General features: G+C 39.6%; 1 protein-coding gene across 1 annotated transcript in view; it reads right to left on the minus strand.

Moving 5' to 3' along the window:
- Positions 1–5741: 5741 nt before the first annotated feature.
- Positions 5742–22250, minus strand: part of LOC129250612 (zinc finger protein 2-like) — a 186514-nt gene continuing 170005 nt past the window's right edge. The window contains exon 10 of the mRNA XM_054890219.1: positions 5742–6826. Coding sequence (XP_054746194.1) covers positions 6810–6826 — 17 coding nt within the window. The 3' untranslated portion in view covers positions 5742–6809. The remainder of the gene's footprint in view (positions 6827–22250) is intronic.

Raw genomic sequence — 22250 nt, forward strand, 5'->3', positions numbered from 1 at the left:
AGACTTCAGGTCTCTCAGCTATCTGAGAAGCATTCTTGGACTCTTGAATGGGTCCGTGGTGGGGGAGGAAGTTAGAGGAAAGGGAGTAAATGCGAGCGCGCCGCAACCGGATTCAGGAGCAACGAGGCAACGCTCCCAGGAGGAGGATATTTCTCTCGAAAAGAGGTCCAGAATTGGTGGCGGTCAGCCTAAATCGTCGAAGTTGCAGGCAGGCTCTATCATTCTTGGACCGATGGAGAACGGCAAGGACAGCTTCTATGTACAGAGTGGCTTTAGTGGGAGAGGTATGGAAGGGGGCTAAGCTGAAGGCGGTGGTTCAAAAAGATATACCTGTGCATCCGTGAGCACGTGTCTGGCTCCCTATTGAACCCTCTACTTCAGAAGAGATGTAGAAAAACCTCCGTTACTGCAATCTGAAATTCCCCACGCACAATTGGGGGGTAGTTAAGATGGAGAGGTCTGAGGGACCCTATCGGCAAGTGCAGAATGCAGAGTCTTTTGGTCCTCTCTCTGGAACAAAGGGGGTCATTATCTATGATTTCGAAAGGGTAGCCCTTAAGGTCTACCAAAGCGATGCCAGAATGGATGCCCTTGCATATCCGGAGGGACTAGGAGAAGTTAGGCCCTCGGTTGAGGGTGCTTCTATGGACATAGATATAGAATCTGTCACGTCGTAATTTGGCAGTGCTGGTGACGTCAACTCATTATCGAGATCCTTGAGCAAGGTGGAGCTGATATATTCCTCATCCACGAGCCGTGGCTGATCAGTAGCGTCATTTCTAGGCTCAGGGCGAAAACATGTAAACTAAAGGCGAATAGCGGGTCAAGTAAACCAAGATCCTGTATGCTCATCAGGAAGGAACTTAATGCATTTATGTTGCCTAGTTTCAGCAATGAAGACATTATGACTGTGAGCCTGAAAACCTCTGCCATAAATCTCCAATTGGAGGGTGCTTAATACCCACTCCTTTTCGGACCATAGGTTTATTCCATTCTTTCTCATTGAAACCCGTTCACCCTACAGGAATCTGGGGGGAACGGACTGGGATACATTTAGCGGAAATCTGCTACACCTACGCCCCGAAGCTCCAAGGGAAAATCTAGATCTCTCGGAGGTAGCGGTCGGTGAGCTGAAGGAGGTCTTCACCTCAGCTTGTAATAGGGCTCTTGAGCTTTCTGAGCATAGGGCTTTGTGCATGCGGGTTTTTAATAGAACGAGTACTTACGAGGAGCTCCGCCTCCTTGGAATACCTGAGAGATGAAGTGGGAGGTTGGGCGATGACCGGCATGGAATCACTAAAATTACTTCCGGACTCTCATTTTCCGACGAATCCAGTATCTAGTAGCACCAGGCTGGAAAGCACAATAATCTGTTTTCGAAGCCTGGACTGGCTGCTGGATAAGCGCCACCTGGCTTGGGCCAGCGACTCTTTCAGACCCTTCAAGTCACCAGGTCCCGATGGCATCATACAACTGCTGAAATCTGCGAATTGCAGATTGAGCCCTATCTATGCGAGCTGCATAGCCAGGAGCTATATACCAAGATCTTGGAAGGCCATGAGGGTTGTCTTCATACTCAAGGCAGGCAGAAGCTCACATGTCTTCCCTAAGGATTTCAGGACAATCAGCTTTCCACAATCAGCTTGCTGAAAACCCTTGGGAGACTGATTGGCCTACACATAAGAAGCGAAATTCCTCGGGGACGTTTGTCGAATACCCAACATGCTTACTGTAAAGGCAGATCAGTTGAATCTGCCCTGCATACAATGGTTAAAGATATTGAGGAGTCTCTATATCAGAAAGAACTTACAGCGGGCGCCTTCCTCGACATGGAGAGGGCTTTTAATAACGTCCTTCCGGAGGCAATGACTAAATCTCTGGGCAAGTAGGGGCGCTCCGCGAAGTTCTCTCACCATTTCTCTAGTTTGTCGTCATTATTGACTTGGTGGAGGAGCTGGCGAAAAGAAGCTGCAGGATGATTGCTTACGCGGACGACGTGGTACTAATTGTTAGAGGAAAGTTTGTAGGTACCCTGTAAGATTTGGTTAGGGATATCTGAACGTAGTTTTTAGATGGGCAGCAGATTACTCCTTGTCGGTGAATCCTCTTAAGATGGAGCCCGTCCTATTCAAGAGAAAATATAAAACACCCAGAGCTCAACTCCTCTCAATAGGAGACGCTCCGTACGTGCTTTCTGACAAGGTGAAGTACCTAGGTCTAATCCTTGACAGTAAGCTAACGTAGAAGGTTCTATAATACCATAATAAAGTCAATTTTGTCTCGTGGAACTCACTGGAGAGGATGTCATCGGTGAAGAAGCTGGAGAGTTCAAAGGTATGCACTCATTGGAATCAATGGGACGCTTCGAAACACTCCTACTCTAGCGCTTAATGTACTGTTAAATGTGGTACCTGTAGATATCGCGGGAAGAACTGCCGCTGCACGTACAGCAGTCAGGCCCAAATATTCGGGCTTCAAGGTCACATACGGTCAATTACCCACATTCCATCAAGGGAAGAGTGGAGAGGGTGCAACACTTGGAGACAGGGCTTGGTGAACTTGTTTACGACTAGCTTGGACGGAAAGGTTGGCAGAGGAGTATTCAAAGAGCTCCCCATCAGACTCAGATTCAGGTTACCGAATCCCTGTAGTATGTTCCAAGCAGAGGTGGCCGCAATCGAAGAATTAGCTAATTGGCTTCTCACTTGCGTAATAACTGTTAAAAAATAAATACTTGCTCCGATAGCCAAGCGCCAATTAGGGCGGTGGGCTCAATTACGGCCCATTCGAAACTGATCAGGGAATGCCTGGTTTCGCTTTCGGTTACATCTGAGTTCTTTGACATAAACCTAATCTGGGTGCCTGGCCATAGCGGACCTATGAAGTAGTTTCACCGCGAAAGGAGAGAGTTGGGATCCCTTTGACAACCTGTACTCTACTCTTGAAACGATGGGCTTCGCGTAAACTCAGCGCGCGGTTTGCAAGTGCACAAACTTGTAAGGTCGCGAAATCTTTCTGATCACGTGTGGATCTGAGGCATTCGGGGAATCTTCTGAGGATGACAAAAGCTCGGCTCTCAAATTTCCTTACAGGTTACTATGCGAGAGGTATGCATGCCGTGAGACTTAGAATTACTTGGAGTTCATTGGGAATCATCATAGCACCTTCTCCTTAGCTCTCGTGGGACTAAGATTTAGGCTTATGGCTCTCACTTCTTTCCTACGCCTGTTGATATAGCAGGCCTTGCTATCAAAAATCTGATGAACTTCATCCGCAGCGTAATCTACATTTACTCACAACCCCTCCTACTTCCTCCACCCTCTCCTTTCGTCCCATCGTTTTCCTTCACCTATTTTCCCATGCAGTCGTATCACAAAAGATAACCTTGAGTTCTTCATCCAAGTGAGCCCACTTTCTTCGCAACCACTACAACCTATTGTTTAAATTCACGTGATTTACGTAAAAGTGATTTTGTCAAATATTTATTTTTCATTCATTCAACTTATTAAGTGAAAAATAGGAAAGCATATGAAGAAAGAAGAACCGTGAAAGGGTCCGTTGATGAGAGACGAAAGATATTGTGGTTCGAGGCGTACGGAGTAGCTTTTATACACCCAGGGATTTCGAAAGCTTCGCTTAATTCTTGGACGTGGACGATTTGACTTCTGATGGCCAAGCTTTGTAATCTATCATCTTTGTAAACAAATACTGTTTGGAAAGAGTAAGAACGTATTCACAGTTGAGCATCAGCAAATTAGCTGATTCCCTCAAAATCGCTGAGACCCGGTTAATGGTCTGATGTCTGCCACACCTTCTGAATTATTTTCATCATGCTATACTATGGCGCAGAGGCATGAATTAGAACAACATCTGATGAAGCGTTCCTTTTAGCGAAAAATGTACCATACGAGGTGTGCTCAAAACGTATCGCGAATGAATTCATTTGAATTTTCGTATATTCGAATTTCAATTTTTTTGTGGCGATATGTTGGTACTCATGTCTCTCACTCATGCCGACGAGTTCGGTCATTTTGAATGTTCAGCTAATTGTTGGCAGCTGCTTTGCATGCCCGTGTTTCGGCTCGTCTACGATTTTTACATATTCAAAAAGATGGATCAAAGAACCTGTATCAATTTTATGTGAAAAACGAATGCATTCCGAATGTTGGCTGCGTCATACGGAGAAGTTACTTTGGACCAAAGCAACGTTTATCGGTGGTACAAAATGTTCTCAGAAGGCAGAGAAGATGTGAACGACGAAAAGCGTGCCGGACGCCCGAGCACTTTAACAACAGACGAAAAAATTTATGTAGGGAAGAAAATGGTAGTGGCCAATAGTCGAATCCCCTAGACACAAAATTCGCGATACTTTTTGAACACACCTCGTATGTACATAGTGAACTTCAGAATTAGCTCGCGGTTTGATCGCAACATCGTGTTGTTCGAACGGATTCAAACGCTCCAACCGGTGATGCGGTACTTACTGGTGGTGGCAGATGGATAAGAAGACTTCTTATCCGTTGGAAAGGCCACATGATAATGGAATTGGCTTCCTTGGTGTCAGGTGCAGTTTAAATTATGCGAAATTATGAAGAAAATTTTCAAATAGTAACTTAATACTTTTGTTTTTGATAAAGCGCTACCCTTGTTTTAATAATCAAATTTTTTGCTAGTAGATTTTATATTTAGCTTGTAGTTCAATACCAATTTTATTTCGACCCATTACTACTATTATTTTTTTTGTTCATAAATTAGGAAAACTCATCTAGATTTTGAAAAAGAAATTTATTTTCAGAAAATTTGTTTGTATTTCAGTTTGGTTAAAATATATCAAATATATATTGAAAAGTAGCAGGGTTTCTCGCTTTGTAAGAAGAGGTTAAGGAATTTATAACACTTATGTTAAAAACCAGAAATTATTACTTATGTAATAATATTAATAATAGAATATTATCCAAGAAAATCATTACACCATTTTCTTCAAGTATTTCGATCTACATCAGTCATTACATACTTACATACTTATATGTTTGTTATAAAACCGTACGCAAGTAAATATGCCTATAGATAGAATGTCACACAAGTGCATATGTATTGTGTAGATTAATGTTATCCCCAAATTGCGTTTAAATCTAAGTTTTTTCTATGCTGAAAAAACTTGAAGCAAATATTTTTATTGTGAAGAATCACACCTCTGACAGTGAATTTTTTCGTCACCGTGCTTAGTAATTTCAATCCTAGCCAATACAAATTGAATCGAAATGAGTAGGTATTTAATAGATCGAATAAAATGGAACGATTTTCCAATATTGAAAAACTTGTATGAAATAAAAAGAAAATTATATATATATTTTTAAAAAATATGTATTGCACATGCCTCAAATATCACTGATTTGTGTGAAGGTGCTGACTTGAGTGTTGCACTTTTTCTTATTTTATTAAACTACTCTCAATTGATGGATGACGGAATATGAGTACTACCTGCTTTTAATTATACATATACGTGATTAAATTTTATTAGGATTTTTCGCATATTATATTGTTGTTCTATTTAATTATAATATATTATTACTTTTTGGTTGGCACATATGTATGTATGTATGTACAGAATAAGGATATATGTATGAATGTAGACGATATTTTTCGTTCGCTTAATCGTAGCGTCCAATGGTGTATTGTAAATAGTTATTATGTATGTATGTAGGTATAGATAAATTCAAAGGTGCTGAAATACTCTTAAGTATTGGTTTGCAATGCTGTGACTTTATTGTGCTTCGTAAGGGCGTCAATTTTTATGGATACGTTTTACAGGGTATAGTTTATATTAACTTAACCTTTATTCCGATCGATGATTTAAATCATTATTTTCATTAATAGTTATAGGGTAAAAATATAAATTGCTTAATTTATTTCTTCAATGTCCTCCTTACGTTATTCACTGCGTCCTTGATTTCTTGTATTTAACATTAGAATACATATAATTTAGCCAGATATTTAATATAGTTTTTTTTTACTTCAATAAAGGAAAAACAAAGGCAAAATAGTATGTAGCACACTAAAATGCTAGGAACTTTGTTGCATATTTTTCAAAATTTATTTCACCTTAATTTTTGTTTGCTTCTAAAGTATTTTCTTATTTTATTTCATTTCCATTTTGTTATTTAGATTTATTTATTGTTATACACCTATCTTAGACGCGGGTAAAATATGCTTGTATGTGTGTCGTTTAGTTTAGGATTGACTGAAAACCCTACCTCTTTTTCTCGTTAATTCATTTATGAATCACTTTAATAGTATGTGTTACTTACACAACACCTAAAAATGTTGTAATATTTTATGCTGTTCCTGTTTTTTTTTGTGTGTCTTTTTATAGCTAACTTTTTCAGTTATGCCTCTCCTCTTTATCTTGCCTATTTCACCATGCGTCCTTTTTATATATTTACTATCCTGTCTTAATGCTTGACTGCACCTATCAATAATTTTGTGTTATCTGTGTGTATATCTTTTCTTCGTGTATATCAGCCGCTTAATATCGAATAATGTAATAATTTTTTTCCTTTATTATAAAACTAGGTGTTTAATTTTAATTACGTTGCTAATTTTTTTTTTTCAAAATAGGAACTATGTGTATATGTCTTTTAGTATAAGATTTTTGTTATCATTAAACATCTTGCGAGTATTATTTTTCTTTTATTATGTTTTGCATTTATCACTCGTCTTGGCATTTCTCTATCTCCCTCGTCTTTTCTCGTCATGTGAGCGTTTGCTTTCATTTCGAAAATTTGCCTCAGCTTTTGAAATTATTCCGTCTAAATTTCGGTTCCGGCTGAAAATATTTTGAAGAAGAGATTATATTAGTTTATTCTTAAAATATATGGAGAACTGATGTTTTATATACAGGGTGTTTTTTAAAACGTTTTTAATAGATATACATTTTTATATTATAAAAATAGATTTAACAAGCCTTCAGAACCTTTGCATTCAGCAGTAAGTTATTTGCAAAATCGGTGTTGAATACAAAAAGGTTACATTTATTTAACTCAGTGATAAGGTTCACCTTGGGGCCAGTGACTTAGTGAATAAGCAAAATTGGCGCAATTAATCCAACGCCAACTATCGGCGAAGAAATATGGCGCATTTTCATCTAGCACATTGGGGGGAATATAAAAATTCAATGCTATTATTTCAATTTCTGCTTCACGTTGTCGAAGGACCGACATCGCTTCAGGTAATTAAAAGAAGAAAACAAACATCTTTCAAACTTGGTTTGCTTCAAAATTATCAATATATGTCATGAACACGACATGCGAACTATGTTCATGAGCGTAGACATTGATGTACAGTACTTAGAAGACATTTCCAATAAATCTCTGATATTACTTGAGCATACGTTGATTAACAAAAAACTAAATTAACTAATTGTGTAAGTTTAAGTGACGATCTCACTACGTAAATTTAAGCGAAGGCAGAAAGCCCACTGCCCAATGGACTAGTGTTGATGTTTAAATTTATTACACAAACATGCAGGGCCGTAGAGAGCATGTCCGGGCCCCGGGGGAGAATTGCAAATGCGGGCCCTTTCCAATAATATCTAATTCATATAAATACGTATAATCTCGAGTCCGGGCCCCTCTGAGAACTCCGGGCCCGGGGGAAAAAGCACCCCACCCAATATGTGTTCGTTCCTACATGAGCTCTTCGGAAAAGGACCAAGATGATCTAGATTTAAAGTTTTAAAAGGAATCTGTTCCATATCATCGTAGTTACACACCCCTTCTCCATTTCCGCTCGAGGTTTTGTTGCATCACAGTCGCATTTGTGCAAACCAAAGGAAATTTTGTCTCAATTGTCTTGTCTACGCCTAGATGACCAGCCTTATCATGATAGTCATGAACAATCCGCCAACGAAGTGATTTTGGAACAACCCACAACTTCTTCTTATTGATGTCGCGATACAACCTTTCTTAACGCAGTACCCCCTTACAAATGAATCCTTTACGTTAACCTTTTGCAAGATTTATGTAATTCCTTCGTCGCTTAACTGCATTGCAAAAATCCAGTCATCGTTGGTAATATTAGTTTTCAATATGCGTAAAGATGCTGAGTTAACTTCATGTGCACATTCATTGACGATGTCATAATCTTGAACTTTTAACCACCATCTCGCTATCCCTGGTATAAGTTCACTACCTTCAATCGCTTACCATACACATAACATCGCACGCGTTCAAGATCTTCCATAATCGCGAACGGTTCCAACTCGTAGCTGTGATACTTTTTTTCATCGTTGCTAGTTGATCGGCTATAGTCGAGTACGGCTTTCCATTTACCACCCTCATTTTGCAAAAGTACAGTGGCGAAACCAATTGTACTGCCATCAGTATGGATTTCATGCTCTGCTTCCGGGTTATACGGCACCATTACTGGTGGAGATAAGAGAATATCTTTACACCTGTCGAAAGCTATCTGTTCGTCGTTTGTCCAATTAAATTTGCTAACCTTTCGTAAAAGCTTTCTTAACGGTTCATATAAAATAACATACCCCGGAACAAATTGTCGAAAATAACCACTAAGCCTTAAAAATTGGCGGACTGCATGAAGGTCAGTTGGTGTTTTAAATTGTTGAACTGCAATCGCTTTTCTTAACCCTGGTTCGATACCACCGGAACCAAGACCATGACCCAAAAACTCAATTTTTGTTTTTAAAAATTCGCATTTTTTCATATTAAACGTTAAATGTAGCTCATGTATTGCTTGAAAAACTCGTTTGATTTTATTAAACATTTCGTCCATTGTATTGCTCCCTACTAGGACATCATCCACGTAGTGAGTCATATCAGATGATGGAATTCTGTCTTTAATTTTTTTTCTCACTTAAAATTATATAAAACTTCAGTGGTAATGAACGCTGCATATTTTTGAGTTTCAGTGGCTATTTGCACCTGGTAATAACCCGAATTGAAGTCAAGTATTGTATAATATTTATAATTCGAAATTCCTTTTAGAGTTTCTTCGATATTGGGCATCGGGAAATTTTCTTTTTTCGTATTACATTTATTTTGCTATGGTCAACACATATTCTCTCTGTACTGTCTTTCTTTTTTTATTAAAGTTAGTGGGCAAGCATAAACCTAGTCAGACTTTTCAATAATAATACGACTTTCATATAATACTACTTGGCTTACGATCGCTTTTTTCGGTTCCGGAATTCAATATATAGATTGCTCGATTGGAACATCCATGTCATGATTTCATTTAGATCACTAGCAAATACGTCACAGTATTAGTTGACTATTTGTAATAACTCCGTTTTAATTAGCTTAGTGTCAGTACATGTAATGACATTTTCCGTGAATAAATTTTTAATTTATTTTACGAATCATTGTGACACTGACTAACTGTATCGATAAATGCAATTAATGTTTGTTAGTTTATTATCACTGATATGTTAAAATCGTTGCACGTTCACTGTTCTTGGTTTACCGCGGTCATGAACTTTGTTGCAGTCAGGGCAACGCTGGCGTCGTTATGGCTTTAGACACTGATTCGAAATATGGCCTACCTCGGAACAATTATAGCAAAGAATAGCTCGTTTATTTGCCTTCCCATTAGCACTTGGTTAAGAGTTATCCATTTTTGGATCAAACTTTTTTGGTTTCAACTCATGTAGTGTATTCGCTTTATTGCTTTGCGCTCGTAATTAGAAAGATAACTTTCAATAGTTTCCCGCATATGTTTTACCGAATCAAAATTCAAAGCAGCAATTGCCATTTGCAGTTCACGATGTCTAAATCCTTCTTGCGTATAATAGTAATAGCGGTGTCACTCAACTCGAATCGCCGACTTAGCATGCATATGCGAAAACAATAACAGTAACACTCTCATCATATTTTCTACTGGAATTACACATTTTGCAGCTAATGTCTGCCTCATTCATTTCGTAACTGAATTATTGTTTCAAACATTTCGTGAACTCATTCCCATTAGAAAACAATACTGGCGACGAGTCTAACCACATCTTTGCTACGCCACACATTTTACTGTAAAAAGCTAGCATAACACATTTTTCGCCCCAATTGTAAACATTTAGCGAATTGTTTAATAACATAGAGTCACAATCTCGAACAAAAATTAGTTTGTACTCAAATATGTTGCGTGACTCATTTTCGCGAAGTATGAAAATAATTCGGTATCATGTACATACATATATTGAGCAGGAAATTCAAATATATGGCATGTTGTGAGTTTGATAATTGACAATGAGTTAAATCACTGAGTAAGTAATAAGATAAGAATCACAATCACTAAATTTTTGGCAAACGGGTGAAAAGAAGACTAAGGACGAACCGTTGTATTAAGTTCGAGACGCGAAAAATGATGTCTACACAAAAAGAAATCGACACGAAGTACATGCGAATGCGTCGATTTGTCTTTACCTAAGCACTGAGCAAGCGGTTAGGTTTTTTTTTTAGTTTTTCTCGCTGATTCAATTTCAGTTGCGCGTAATAACTCGGTTGAAAGTGGCAAAATGGGACGAAGTGCAGATTTACTATTAGTAATGCGTAAAATTGTTATTAAATTGTACTTGGAAAACAAGTTTCTGCGCGAAATTGACAAAACGCATTATACGGTGCAAAGTGTTATTGCTAATTACGTTAATACTGGTAAATTAGAAGCTAGTCACCACCAAGCCGGAAGGCGAAAAATATTGACTTCACGTGCGGAACGCAACATAGTAGCATCAGTCGCGCAAAATCTCAAAATAACCTCCACGATACTATGCCGAAATATTCTAGAGTCTTTGCATAAAAAAGTAAGCCCATAAAGAGTGCGTAATTGTCTGCAAAACGCTTGTCATCATAGCAGAGTGGCCCCCCCAAACCCTACATTTCAGATAATAACAGAAATTTAGGAAAACGTCATACTCAGTAATGAGTCGAACTGAATGAAAAAAATCGTATTCCTATCGTTAAGCAAGGAGGAGGATATCCAATGGTTTGGGGGTGCATAGTTGCATCTGGAGTAGGAAAAATGATTTTTATTGATGATAAAATTGGCAAACATTTTGAAGAATAATTTGCATGATAGTGCCGTTGAACTTGGACTGAATGATAGAGGGTTCTTGTTCCAACAAGACAATGACTCAAAACACTCATCTTATCCCGTGTAAGAATAGCTTATTTACCACTGTAAGCACCTTAAATATTCACCTCAATCACCGAATCTGAACCCAATTGAGCATATCTAGGAGCTCTTAGAAAGGAGAATCAGAAGGCACAAAGGAAGGAGTCATTAAAGACAGCTTTAACTGTTGATTGGAAAAAAATTGCAGCTAATGCAACGAAGGTATTGGTAAAAAGTATGCAACGACGTTTGGAAGCAGTTATTAAAGCTAAAGGTGGCCCAACAAAGTACTAAATACTCGTTTTTTTTTCATTATTTTTTAAATAAAATATTCCTTATATGGCTATGTACGAATAATATTTTTGCATAAAATTGTGCCTTATTTCGTTATTGCCTTAAGTTCTCTAATTCCAGAAATGAAATTGAAAGGTGTTGTTCCTTAAATATTGAATAATTAAATAAATATTAAATATTGAATAAATACGAATATATCAAAATTTTCTTCGTTTGTATACATCGTGCTAAGAATCAGGTGTATCTGTTTATAAACTGTGAGTGTACGAATAAATTGTTTGACCATTGTATGTATGTATATGTATATATTCATGCATACATGCGTATGCACGCACTAATCTCCCATATTTGATCCTATGGCAAAATTTTGATTTGCCTATTTTATTTAAACCACCAACGTTAGTATTCTATCACACTTTGTGTCTCTATGTAATATAAACACATAACCAAATATTGGGGCTCGATCATTAATAAACCACATCTTCCCTCACGCGCCTGACTGGCCCATAAGCCTATTTTTCTTGAGGAAGACAAAAATATTTGGTGAACCGTCAATTTGTGTCGTGGCAAGTGCATGTATGTATATACAACAAAACAGGGTTAAATTTCAGGCAAATTTATTTTATCTGCTTCAAAATATGGCGCGTTATCATCATGCAAAATGGAAGAATTGTTTGGCTACATTTCCGGCCGTTTGCGACGTACAGCATCTCTCAAACGCTTCAAAACAGATAATTAATATTCTTTATTGACTGTCTGGCCCGATGTAAGGTACTCATGGTGCACTACGCCTTGGCAATCGAAGAAAACAGTCAACATCCCCTTCCCGGTACTTTTTGATCATAGGGTATGTTCTAAATAAGCGACATAATGGCGACAGTCGTAGCGAATGGTGATTGTTTTAGCTGCTGTATGTCAAATGCGCGCAGAAGCATACACTAATGATGTAAACCAACTTCGCCGTTAGCTTAAAACAAGTTTACGTCTTCGAAATTTCGTACTATTGAATATATAAAATTCATTCCTCTTCGTTTTCTTATAGAAGATACATACTTAATTAAGATATATCTTCACGTATGGGAAGGGATTATCCAATTAACAAAAACTGTACGAAATAAGGAATATAGCCATGAAGTTAGAAATTTACTTTGAAACCAGTTTGCTGCTCTTTTTTTTGCTGTAGTGTATCTATATATGTTTACATATACATTTTTCTGTGCGTCCGACGCAGAACTTGCTTGGCTGCGTCGTACAGTGTCTTCTTCGCGGGCACAAATAAAATATTTTATTGTCCGAAATGTTGCCATAGCATCAAACATGATACATTAGCGTGCACATACAAATGTATGCAAATATCTATGTACATATGTACATACGTTTACCGTACGTTTGCTCAGAGCTTATAGCCTCTGGCTAGGCATGTCCAGCAGGCTTATATGTGTGCGTGTCGGGTAACACTCGTACTTGCTTCGTGTCACACATACTTGTAGTCGGCTTTTGCATGATGAAAATTAAAAATTTTAGATATTAGCGTCAAACACCCGACACGCACACATATAAGCTGCAGAACATGCATGCTTGAGCGTCACCAGGAGCTATTAGGCAAAGACAAATCGACGCATTCGCATGTATTTCATGTCGATTTCTTTTTGTGTATACGAGCAATGACATCGTTTCTCGCGTCTCGAGCTTGTTACAACGGTTCGCCCTTCGTCTTCTTCTCACCCGACCGACCGGTTCGGCAAAAGCAGGACCACATCAGCATACGAGAAGTCCCTTAGTATAGGGTCCCAAAACGATAGGGTTTGTTTGACCGACCGTTTATATGAGAATTTGAGTCATCGATTGGCCACCAGGAGGCAACACCCGCCATAGGCAATGGTTTGGGCCGCTGTAAACGCAGATGGGCGCTCTCCAATCGTTTTCATCGAGCCTGGCATCAAGTCAAACGCGAAATATTATCGGGAAAGTATTCTGGAGGTTGCTTTGAAGCTGTGGGCAGACAAAATTTCGGTGGCAGACCATGGACGTTTGTACAAGTCACGGCACCGTCCCACAAAGCTTGAGTGAATCAAGAATGGCTAACAAACAATGTTCCGAAGTTCATAACGTTCACACAATGGTTCTCTAACTCACCAGACGCGAATCTGATGGATTTTTTTCTTTCGGCCATTTTGGAGAGCAAGGTCACCAGTCTCGAGTCTCTGAAAAAAGCCATTGACCTCGAGTGGGCCAAAAGACCTGCAAGTCACATTCGAGCAACTTGCCATTCGTTTCTGGACCGTCTCAAGGCCATAGTCAAGGCAAAAGGTGGTCATATCGAGCAAAAGTAAATTGATTCTTAATTTTGTATTATTTTCACACATTTTTTACCTTGAATTGAATAAAAGTAATTTTCCAAACTAAATTTATGGCCCTTTTAATTGGTTACACTTTCGAGTGCCGAACCCTGTAATGAAATGAAAAAAATGGCGCATGATCATAATCAATATAAAGCCGGCTCTAAATAAGTTACTTTGTATTTTATCTTTTATCTCATAGAAGGGGGTTAAGTTATTTGTCCGCATGGCATGAGTTGTCCTTAAGCTTGACTATGACTGCTTGTGAGATCAAATGCAGGGCTTAGATAAGCGCATTACAATAGGTTCCTGCCAACCATAGCCTCTCTCTCCTCCATTGAAGAGTATAAATAGTGCCATTCAGCTACGGAATGAGTTCAAACCAGGATTTTTCTGCACGCAGTACCCATACTTGTGGTAATCCTTCCGCTGGTTCTCCAGCGGCTTGCACATCGGATGTGCAGGCCCAACACTCACTTGCAACTGAGACGACCACGCTTGAAAATCAGGGCATAGGAAGCAAGCTACTGGTTGAGTATGGACACCTATTAGACGGTGCATCTTCGGCAGGTTCTATACGAAGCTCTATCGAGAGCCTGTTGCTGGATGAAAGCAGTAAAAACTATGGAAGCACCGGTTGGCAAAAGGAAGAAGAAAAGAAGGAAGGACAACAACAGTGACTGCAGAAGGAGCGTCTTGCTGCAATTAAGCACCTGATAGTAGTACAAACAAACCCAGGGAAACGAGTGCAGCAAAACCTAAGAATGCGGGAGCGAGCGCAAAACCGAGCTCGTCTAGGGATCCACATTAGTCCGCCGGAGGGAAATATGCTGCAGGAACGACAAGCGGTATGGTGGTAGAGATATGTGGCGATGGACAGGTCCAATAGTATCAAAAACAATTGGACTTTGTCGACAGTCAAGTTTGGGAAGCTATGGAGAAGTCGAAAGATGTTCCTCAATTCGAGCAAATGAGAGTAGAGCACAGTATCTTGAAGCTACACTGCTCAAAGTCTCAATCGCTAGAATGGCTAACTAAAACAGTGGCTGGGATGCCAGTTTTTGAAGGATATAAGTTTGTCATCCGGCAGACGAAGAAAATTCAAAACCTGATGAGGGTGAGTATGTTGATCTCTGGGCCTCCAAGGGAGCCGCATGCGATCATCTTTAGGCTCCATATCTGGAACGAAGGACTGGATACGACATACTGGAGATCATACTCTTATACCAAGGCGAGGAAGGATTTTAAATATGGAAACGCTTCCCAGCTGTTTCTTGGTGTGGACCCAGAATCGTTAAGGGTCATACGGTCTAGGTACTCGTTACTGTTCTCGATTCAGATATAGGTAAAGCGTAAGATTGAAATCATGACACTAAACATTTCGCTTACACAGATCAACTTGCAGCACAGCATAGCGGCTACGGGTCTCTTATCCCGCAGCCATGCACACAAATCTTCACGTGGGATACGGACCAAATTCACAGAACACATTCTGGCGTGACACGAAATGTATATAGTTACATAAGCATAAGCTCATGGATTTCATTCTGTCATCTCGCTTAGTTATACAGAACGTAGGCAGAGGCCCGACTTTCGTAAGCAGCAGGAGACAGGAAGTGATTGAAATCCGTTTATCAAACTACAAAATATCAGATCACTGGTTGGAAAGTACTCGATAAAGATTCCCCATCGGCTCATCGTTATATAGAGTTTAAGCTTGCAGCCGAAACAACCTCGATGACAGCAGGCCGAAATCCTCGAAAAGCGGATTGGATACGATATGATTATCTCGTTAAAGAGTTAATCCTTGACGTTCCCAAGCTCCCGACAATAACAGTGATTGAAGAAGCCACGAACTCAGTGAGGCGAATTTTAATTGACAATTATGAGAAGGTGTGCCCGGAAAGTGGGAGAAGAGAGGTTAGGGCAGTTTCTTGGTGGAGTACTGGTCTTTTAAAACTCCGAAAAACTTCCAGAAAACTTCTCAACAAAACTCTTAAAACTCAGTTGGAAGCGGACTGGACTGCCTACGGTGAATTGAGGAAGGAATATAAGAAGAATATTAGATCATATCAATTGGAATTTTATAGAACCTTCTGCAGTGAACTGGTTAATCGGAAGAGTTTAACGAGGTTGTGCAAGGTCCCCCAAAGGGGCCGGACGGCTAAGCTGGACTCACTGCTCAAACCTGATGGTAACTATACTGACTCAAAGTCAGAAGTGAACGATGTTCTCTTTTCAACACATTTCCCTGACTGCAGAAATGTTGTTGGCCAAGGCTCCATCGATCAATCTGATCAGGCCTTCACTGTTCACTAGGAAACGCAATACGGAAGGTCTGTTACTACCTACCTTGAAAGGAGTAACACTGCAACTGCCTTCTGAGGTCAAATACTTAGGGGTAATCCTAGATTGTAAGTTGACCCGAAAGACGCACGTCGAGCAGGAGTACTAAAAGTCTTCTGGCAGTGTAAGGGAACCTTTGGAAAGACATGGGGTCTAGGACCGGCGATAGTTCACGGTTGTAAATCACCCTGATTAGACCCATTATCACATACGCCTCCGTAGTCTGGTGGAGTAAAACCCCTACGCAAACTACAGAGCGTGTGTGTTTGGGTATCACAGGTGCTATGAGTACGACATCTGGCGATGCCCTTAAAGCCATCCTGAATTTGCAATCTCTAAATCTTCAAATACGGAAGAAAGTAATGAAAGCGACGTACAGACTCAAGTCAAACGGAGTATGCGGAAACGAAGAAAACACTGGTCACTCTCAGATTTGCCACACTATTATTTCTGCCAGCGGACATTCGGATCCCTTACGATAGCTTCAGTAGGAAGTATGACGTTTTGATCCCATATACAGATTAGTGGTTAAGTCCTGAGAACCTATTAACGGATTTCCGGGATCCAGGATCCGGGACGGATCCAAAACCAGCGATGGTAGCGGATCTGGATGGTACTTAGACGAAGATACTAAGTACTCCTACGCTACAGGCCAGATGGCCAGGCTACGGTATTCCTAACGGAAGTCTATGACATCTTAAATGTAGCATGCTGACTAATTGAAAAAAGTGGCGGGGTAGAAGTATTAGAATTCGTAGTGACAGTCAAGCTGCACTGCTCTTCGAAATTGGTCGGTGAATGTAAGACAAAACTGAACAGTGTTGCAAAACACAACAAAGTTTGTCTTATTTGGTTCCCTGGACACTGCGGTATTACAAACTGGTAAACTGGCTAATGAAAGCTTTGCAGGCAACTCTTCTTAGGGCTCGATTCTGCATCGGTTCAACTATGGGTTGACGATTTCATGAGGTCTACCCATAGAAGACGTTGGTCTGAGTTGCGCTCCTGCAGAGTAGTTACGTGTTTTGCGAAAGAACCAAACAGGAGATGAGCGACCTTTCTCCTGAATCTTAGCAGAAGGACCTGAGAGAACTGGTATGTGTAATCACAAGGCACAACGCCTGTGGTCAGCATATGGCTACCATGGGAATCATTGACGACCCAATATGCCTGTCTTGTTGTGAAAATGAGGACACTGCAGAGCATTTGGTCTGTTGCTGTCCGGTGTTCTCTAGAACCAGACTTCTTAGGCTGTTGGTGAGCGATGTTCTGAGCGTGGATAAAGTTCATACTCTTCTTCTTCCAAATCTCTTATGATTCATCAATGAATCCAAAAGATTCGCGGTAGAGTGACCTCCAACCAATTTCTACGTCTTACCATCCATATAATATCTATCCCGTTTCTCTTTTCCTTCCACTGTAATCTATCCGGGTGTAGTACAATGGTTTTCCTGACTGAGTGCTTGGAATTGTACAACCCCCCACAAATCTAATATCTAATCTAGTCATAGACGAATTAGAGCCTGCTGGGAGCTGGGTGAATGAAAAATCGCGAGCATCGATAAAAAGATGTGAAACTCTTTTTCTCGTGACAGCTCTGTATATACAAATATATTATACATATATAATATTTATTTGTCAGGCTTATTTATTCATGATGTCATAGTGGGCGGGTGAACAAGGTGCGTTCGCAATCGAAGCGTATTTCAAATCCAATTATTCAATTACTCGTTGTAGATTTCGTTCCCGTTACAATATTCGACGTGACATGGTCTTGGGCCATAGACGATTTGATTCGCTCATGGGTTCGAAGGTTCTGAGCAACAATTTGCACCCAGTCCACGGTCGGCGCCTAGACATGGAGAGCTGTTGAAAGATTGAACCTGCCGCTCCAAATTTGTACGACAATCCCTTTCAAAATTCAAATCGTGCAAGTGTTTAAGCCCAATGATTACAATTTGCGTAAAAATTTCTGTTGAATTCTTTTCGTGGGGTAAACACTATTTATTCTAGTGATGAAGACCATTTTCATTTAAATGAGAGTGTAAATAAACCAAATTGCCGTTATTGGTCACCTAAAGGACAGAACCCACTATTAAAACATGAACATGGCAATCTCAATCCGAATGTTGTGTTTCAGTTCTAGAACCGTTGTTTTTTAATATATTTATTCAAAATACGGCTCTTAACTTTTGAAAACATGTGAAAAATTACATAATTTAAATGTCTACCATGAGCACATCTACAGGCTGTCATACGAGAATACAAATTTTGAAGGACTCGCTCACACATTGTCACATTGATATTGATCCCAATGCTATGTTTCAGATCTAGAAAAGTTGTTTTTGTTTTTAAAAAAAGTAAAATCCATGTGAATAAGCCAACCCATGACGTAAGCAGGCCAGCTGATTTCTTCATGGATAATGGTCTAATGTTGGCCACACGTCTGCACTATGTACATCGTGCATACTACAGGCATGCCAAATACGCCAACGCATCGCATCACGCTTTACATTTATGAGGAAGAGTTCCCGAGCCACAAGGCTTAATAAATAACAAAATGAACCAGGTTGTTCAATCAGTTTTATGGTTCGATAAGAGAGGGCATAGCTACTAGCCTAAATTTGTTTTTGTTATGTTGGTACACTCTTCATATCAACGTACGTCAAATTTCATTTCAATCTGTTAATTCATTCTGTGATTACAAGCCATTTAGTACCGACGTGTCACAGTATTTTGTACAATGGAAAAAAACAGGTATCGTGGAGTCATTGAATTTTTATTTTTGCAAGGTTTAAGAGCAAAGGAAAGTTATGAATGAATGTTGAAAGTGCATAAGGACTTTTCGCCATCAATTAGTACAGAAGAAATATGGGTTGTTAAATTTAAACGTGGTCGTACAAGCTTTGACAACAACACAAGAAATCGTAGAAAAAATACAGGACATCGTATTGGGAAATCGTCGAGTAAATGAAAGAGATTTAGTTGAAGCCTAGGCACCTCATGGGCAGTGTATGCAATATTTTGACTCAAGTATTGGGTCTCAGAAACCTGTGTGTACAATGGGTGCCGCATTCGCTAACAATGGAACAAAAACAAATTCGAATGCGACTTTCTCAGCAATATTTTGAACGTTTCCGAAAGGATAAAGTGGATTTGTCCATCGATTCATCACTATAGATGAGACTTGAGTCTGTCACCATGATCCTAAATCAAAACGAGAGTGTAAAGAATGGTGTACTTCGGCTCCGAAACGAGTTGGTGTCCAGAAATCGGCTAAGAAGGTATTAGCATCAGTTGTTTTTTAATTTTTGAATTTTTGAAGTATCCCATATTCACCAGATTTGGCCTCTGGCGACTTCCCTCTGTTTCCAGACCTAAACAAATTCATGCGTGGAAAACGTTCTCCATCAAATGATGAGATCATAACAGCTTTGGAAGCGTATTTTGCAGCCCTTCCAGATTCTCACTTCAGGGATGGAATTCATAATTTGGAATCTCATTGGAACAAGTGTATTGATTTTCGGGGAACTGAATAATAAAGTGCATTTCTTATCGAACTGCAAAACTTATTGAACAACCCTTTCGTAAGTTACTTCCGTTCTATGGGGATGACGTGGGAACTAAAGCTCTGATTATGCATTTACAGTTTCGCACTGCTTCAGAAAACTTTAGACTGATTGTATGCTTCACATGGAATCATATATAGAAATTAGTGTTTCTTAAAAAATAACTGTATTATATTTAAAATTTTCGCACAAACGTATGGACAATGAGTGTTAGAGCTTGTAATATCTGAGGGACGGAAGGAAATTTAGTCCTGGCATACAATTGGGTGTGGTTCTGATCCAATCTTAATAATATTAAAGTCGAAACTAATTGAGGTGGGGAGCAACATGTGTACGAAGTTGAGCCAAGTAATATTAAGTCGCTCTCGAGATACATGTATTTACCCAAAGTGATCTGGTCACCGCCAATGTGATTTAGCCAATTTCAATAAAGATTAATAAGTTGAAATATATTTACATACATATAAGTAATTTTAATCGATCAGCGGGGTTGCTGTCAAATATTCAAAATCAAAATGCCGAAAGTAAGTGAAAAATAAAATCTACTTTCATGAAGAAATTCGCTGAAAATTTTTGCCAGAAATGATGATAACTCATATTTAAACATTGTATTAGTATTTACCCTTTTATGTATTTATATTTAATTCTTTTATATTTGCAGAAGACCGGCATAAACTTGAGGAGAAAATTTGGGAATATTTCATTTTACTTATACATTTCCTAAACTTATTTTACCATTCCTATTGTGGAGTTCAATTCGAATTTGAGGTGTGATGCTATAGTGTCTATGTACACTATCTATTTACGTTGAAACGAAAAAAAACATTCTTTAACATAAAATAACAAGTTATGGGTGAAAAATGCAAAAACAACGTTGATAAAGGTTTCAAATAAAACTGTACTTTGAATGAACTTTCAAACCAACCAAAATAGGGAGTGTAAGTAGATTTCTGTCCATCCTATACATATATATGAGGTTTGTTCAAAAAAGAAGATGAAGGTTTCAAATTCGCGGGCTACGTACATTCGACTTTCGATTATTATTTACTTTTATGTTGATACACTCGTCTCGAAGATATGTTCACGGTTTAGCAATATAGTATGTTTAGTTTGTTTGTAAGAGGTATAAATATGACGAGTGTTTGGCGTGTTCGGCGATTTTCTGGAAATGGAATTAAGTGCTCAGAAACACTTGAAATGTTGACAGTGGCATGCGGAGAGAGTACTCTGACTCAAAAAATGTTTACAAATGGTACAAGATTTTCACAGAAGGTGTTGAATATGTGAAGTACGACGCTCGCTCTGGACTCCCCAGCACATGCACAACCTATGAAAATGTTGAGAAAGTGAAGAAAATTGTTATGGAGAATCGTCGAGTCACAATTTGAGAAATTGCTGAGGATGTCGGCATATCGGTTGGCTCACACCATGTAATATTTTAGGAAAATTTTGGCATGAAGCATTTGGCAGCGAAGCTTGTTCCGAAATTGCTGAATTTTGACCAAAAACAAGATCGCAGGAGCCAAGAGTCTATAGCATAAAATCGCTGAACACACAAAACACTTGCCCCATTTATGCCTCTCACAAACAAACTAAACATGCTACATACATAGCTCTGAACCAGAAGCGCCCAAGCCTCCCGCATTGCAGCGGACCGAGGAACAACCCTGCACTTCGGCATCGGCGATCGCAGCAACCGCAGTGAGCGTAACGCAAACTGATGAGCAACCATGTTGCTCTAAAGATGCGCCACACGCCACCAAGCCTGCACCAATGTCAAGTGCTCAAAGGGTAGAGGAAGGCATAAGAATGCGACCCCCGCTTCGTGCCGACAAGAAAAATAATGGTCCAAAGAGGACCAAAAAAGGCGAGCGTCACTCTGCTGAGGAAGCGGCCTTGCTGGGTAGCAACAGAGGCAAGAAAAAGGCAGCCAGTGCCAAAAAACAGAGGCGATAATGCCACACGCTATCCTAAGCAACAATAGAAGGCAACTCGGATGCCTTCAATTAAACCTCCACCATGCAAAGGCTGCCTCGGCTGAACTAGCAAGGAGGTTTAACAAGCAAAACTTGGATATAGCTCTAATCCAAGAACCGTGGGTACGTGACAGAGTCATTGAGGGACTCCAAGATGTTAATGGTAAGTTAATCTATGCCAACAATGATTGCCCTAGAGCGGCAATCTTAATTAGCAATAATTTAACTTTCATTCCCATTTCGCAGTTCACTACCACCGATCTCGTTGCGATCTGGACCAAGGTGCCAACAGACAAAGGCGAGCACGAGGTAATCATTGCCTCTGCATACCTTCCAGGAGATGAGGAAACTGCTCCAACAAGGGAACTTGTAGCCCTAGTCAACTACTGCAAGGAGAACCACCTACGCTGGATAATAGGATGCGATGCGAATGCCCATCATACGATATGGGGCAGCACAAACATCAATGCGAGAGGTGAGTGCCTTCTTGAATTCTTACTTAGATATAATGTATCAATAGTAAGCCGAGGCAATGAACCAACATTTAGGAATGCAATAAGGGAGGAAGTACTTGATCTTACCCTATGTAGTCCAAATGTACT

This window comes from Anastrepha obliqua, chromosome 6, assembly GCF_027943255.1.
Source record: "Anastrepha obliqua isolate idAnaObli1 chromosome 6, idAnaObli1_1.0, whole genome shotgun sequence".
NCBI classification, from domain to species: Eukaryota; Metazoa; Arthropoda; class Insecta; order Diptera; family Tephritidae; genus Anastrepha; species Anastrepha obliqua.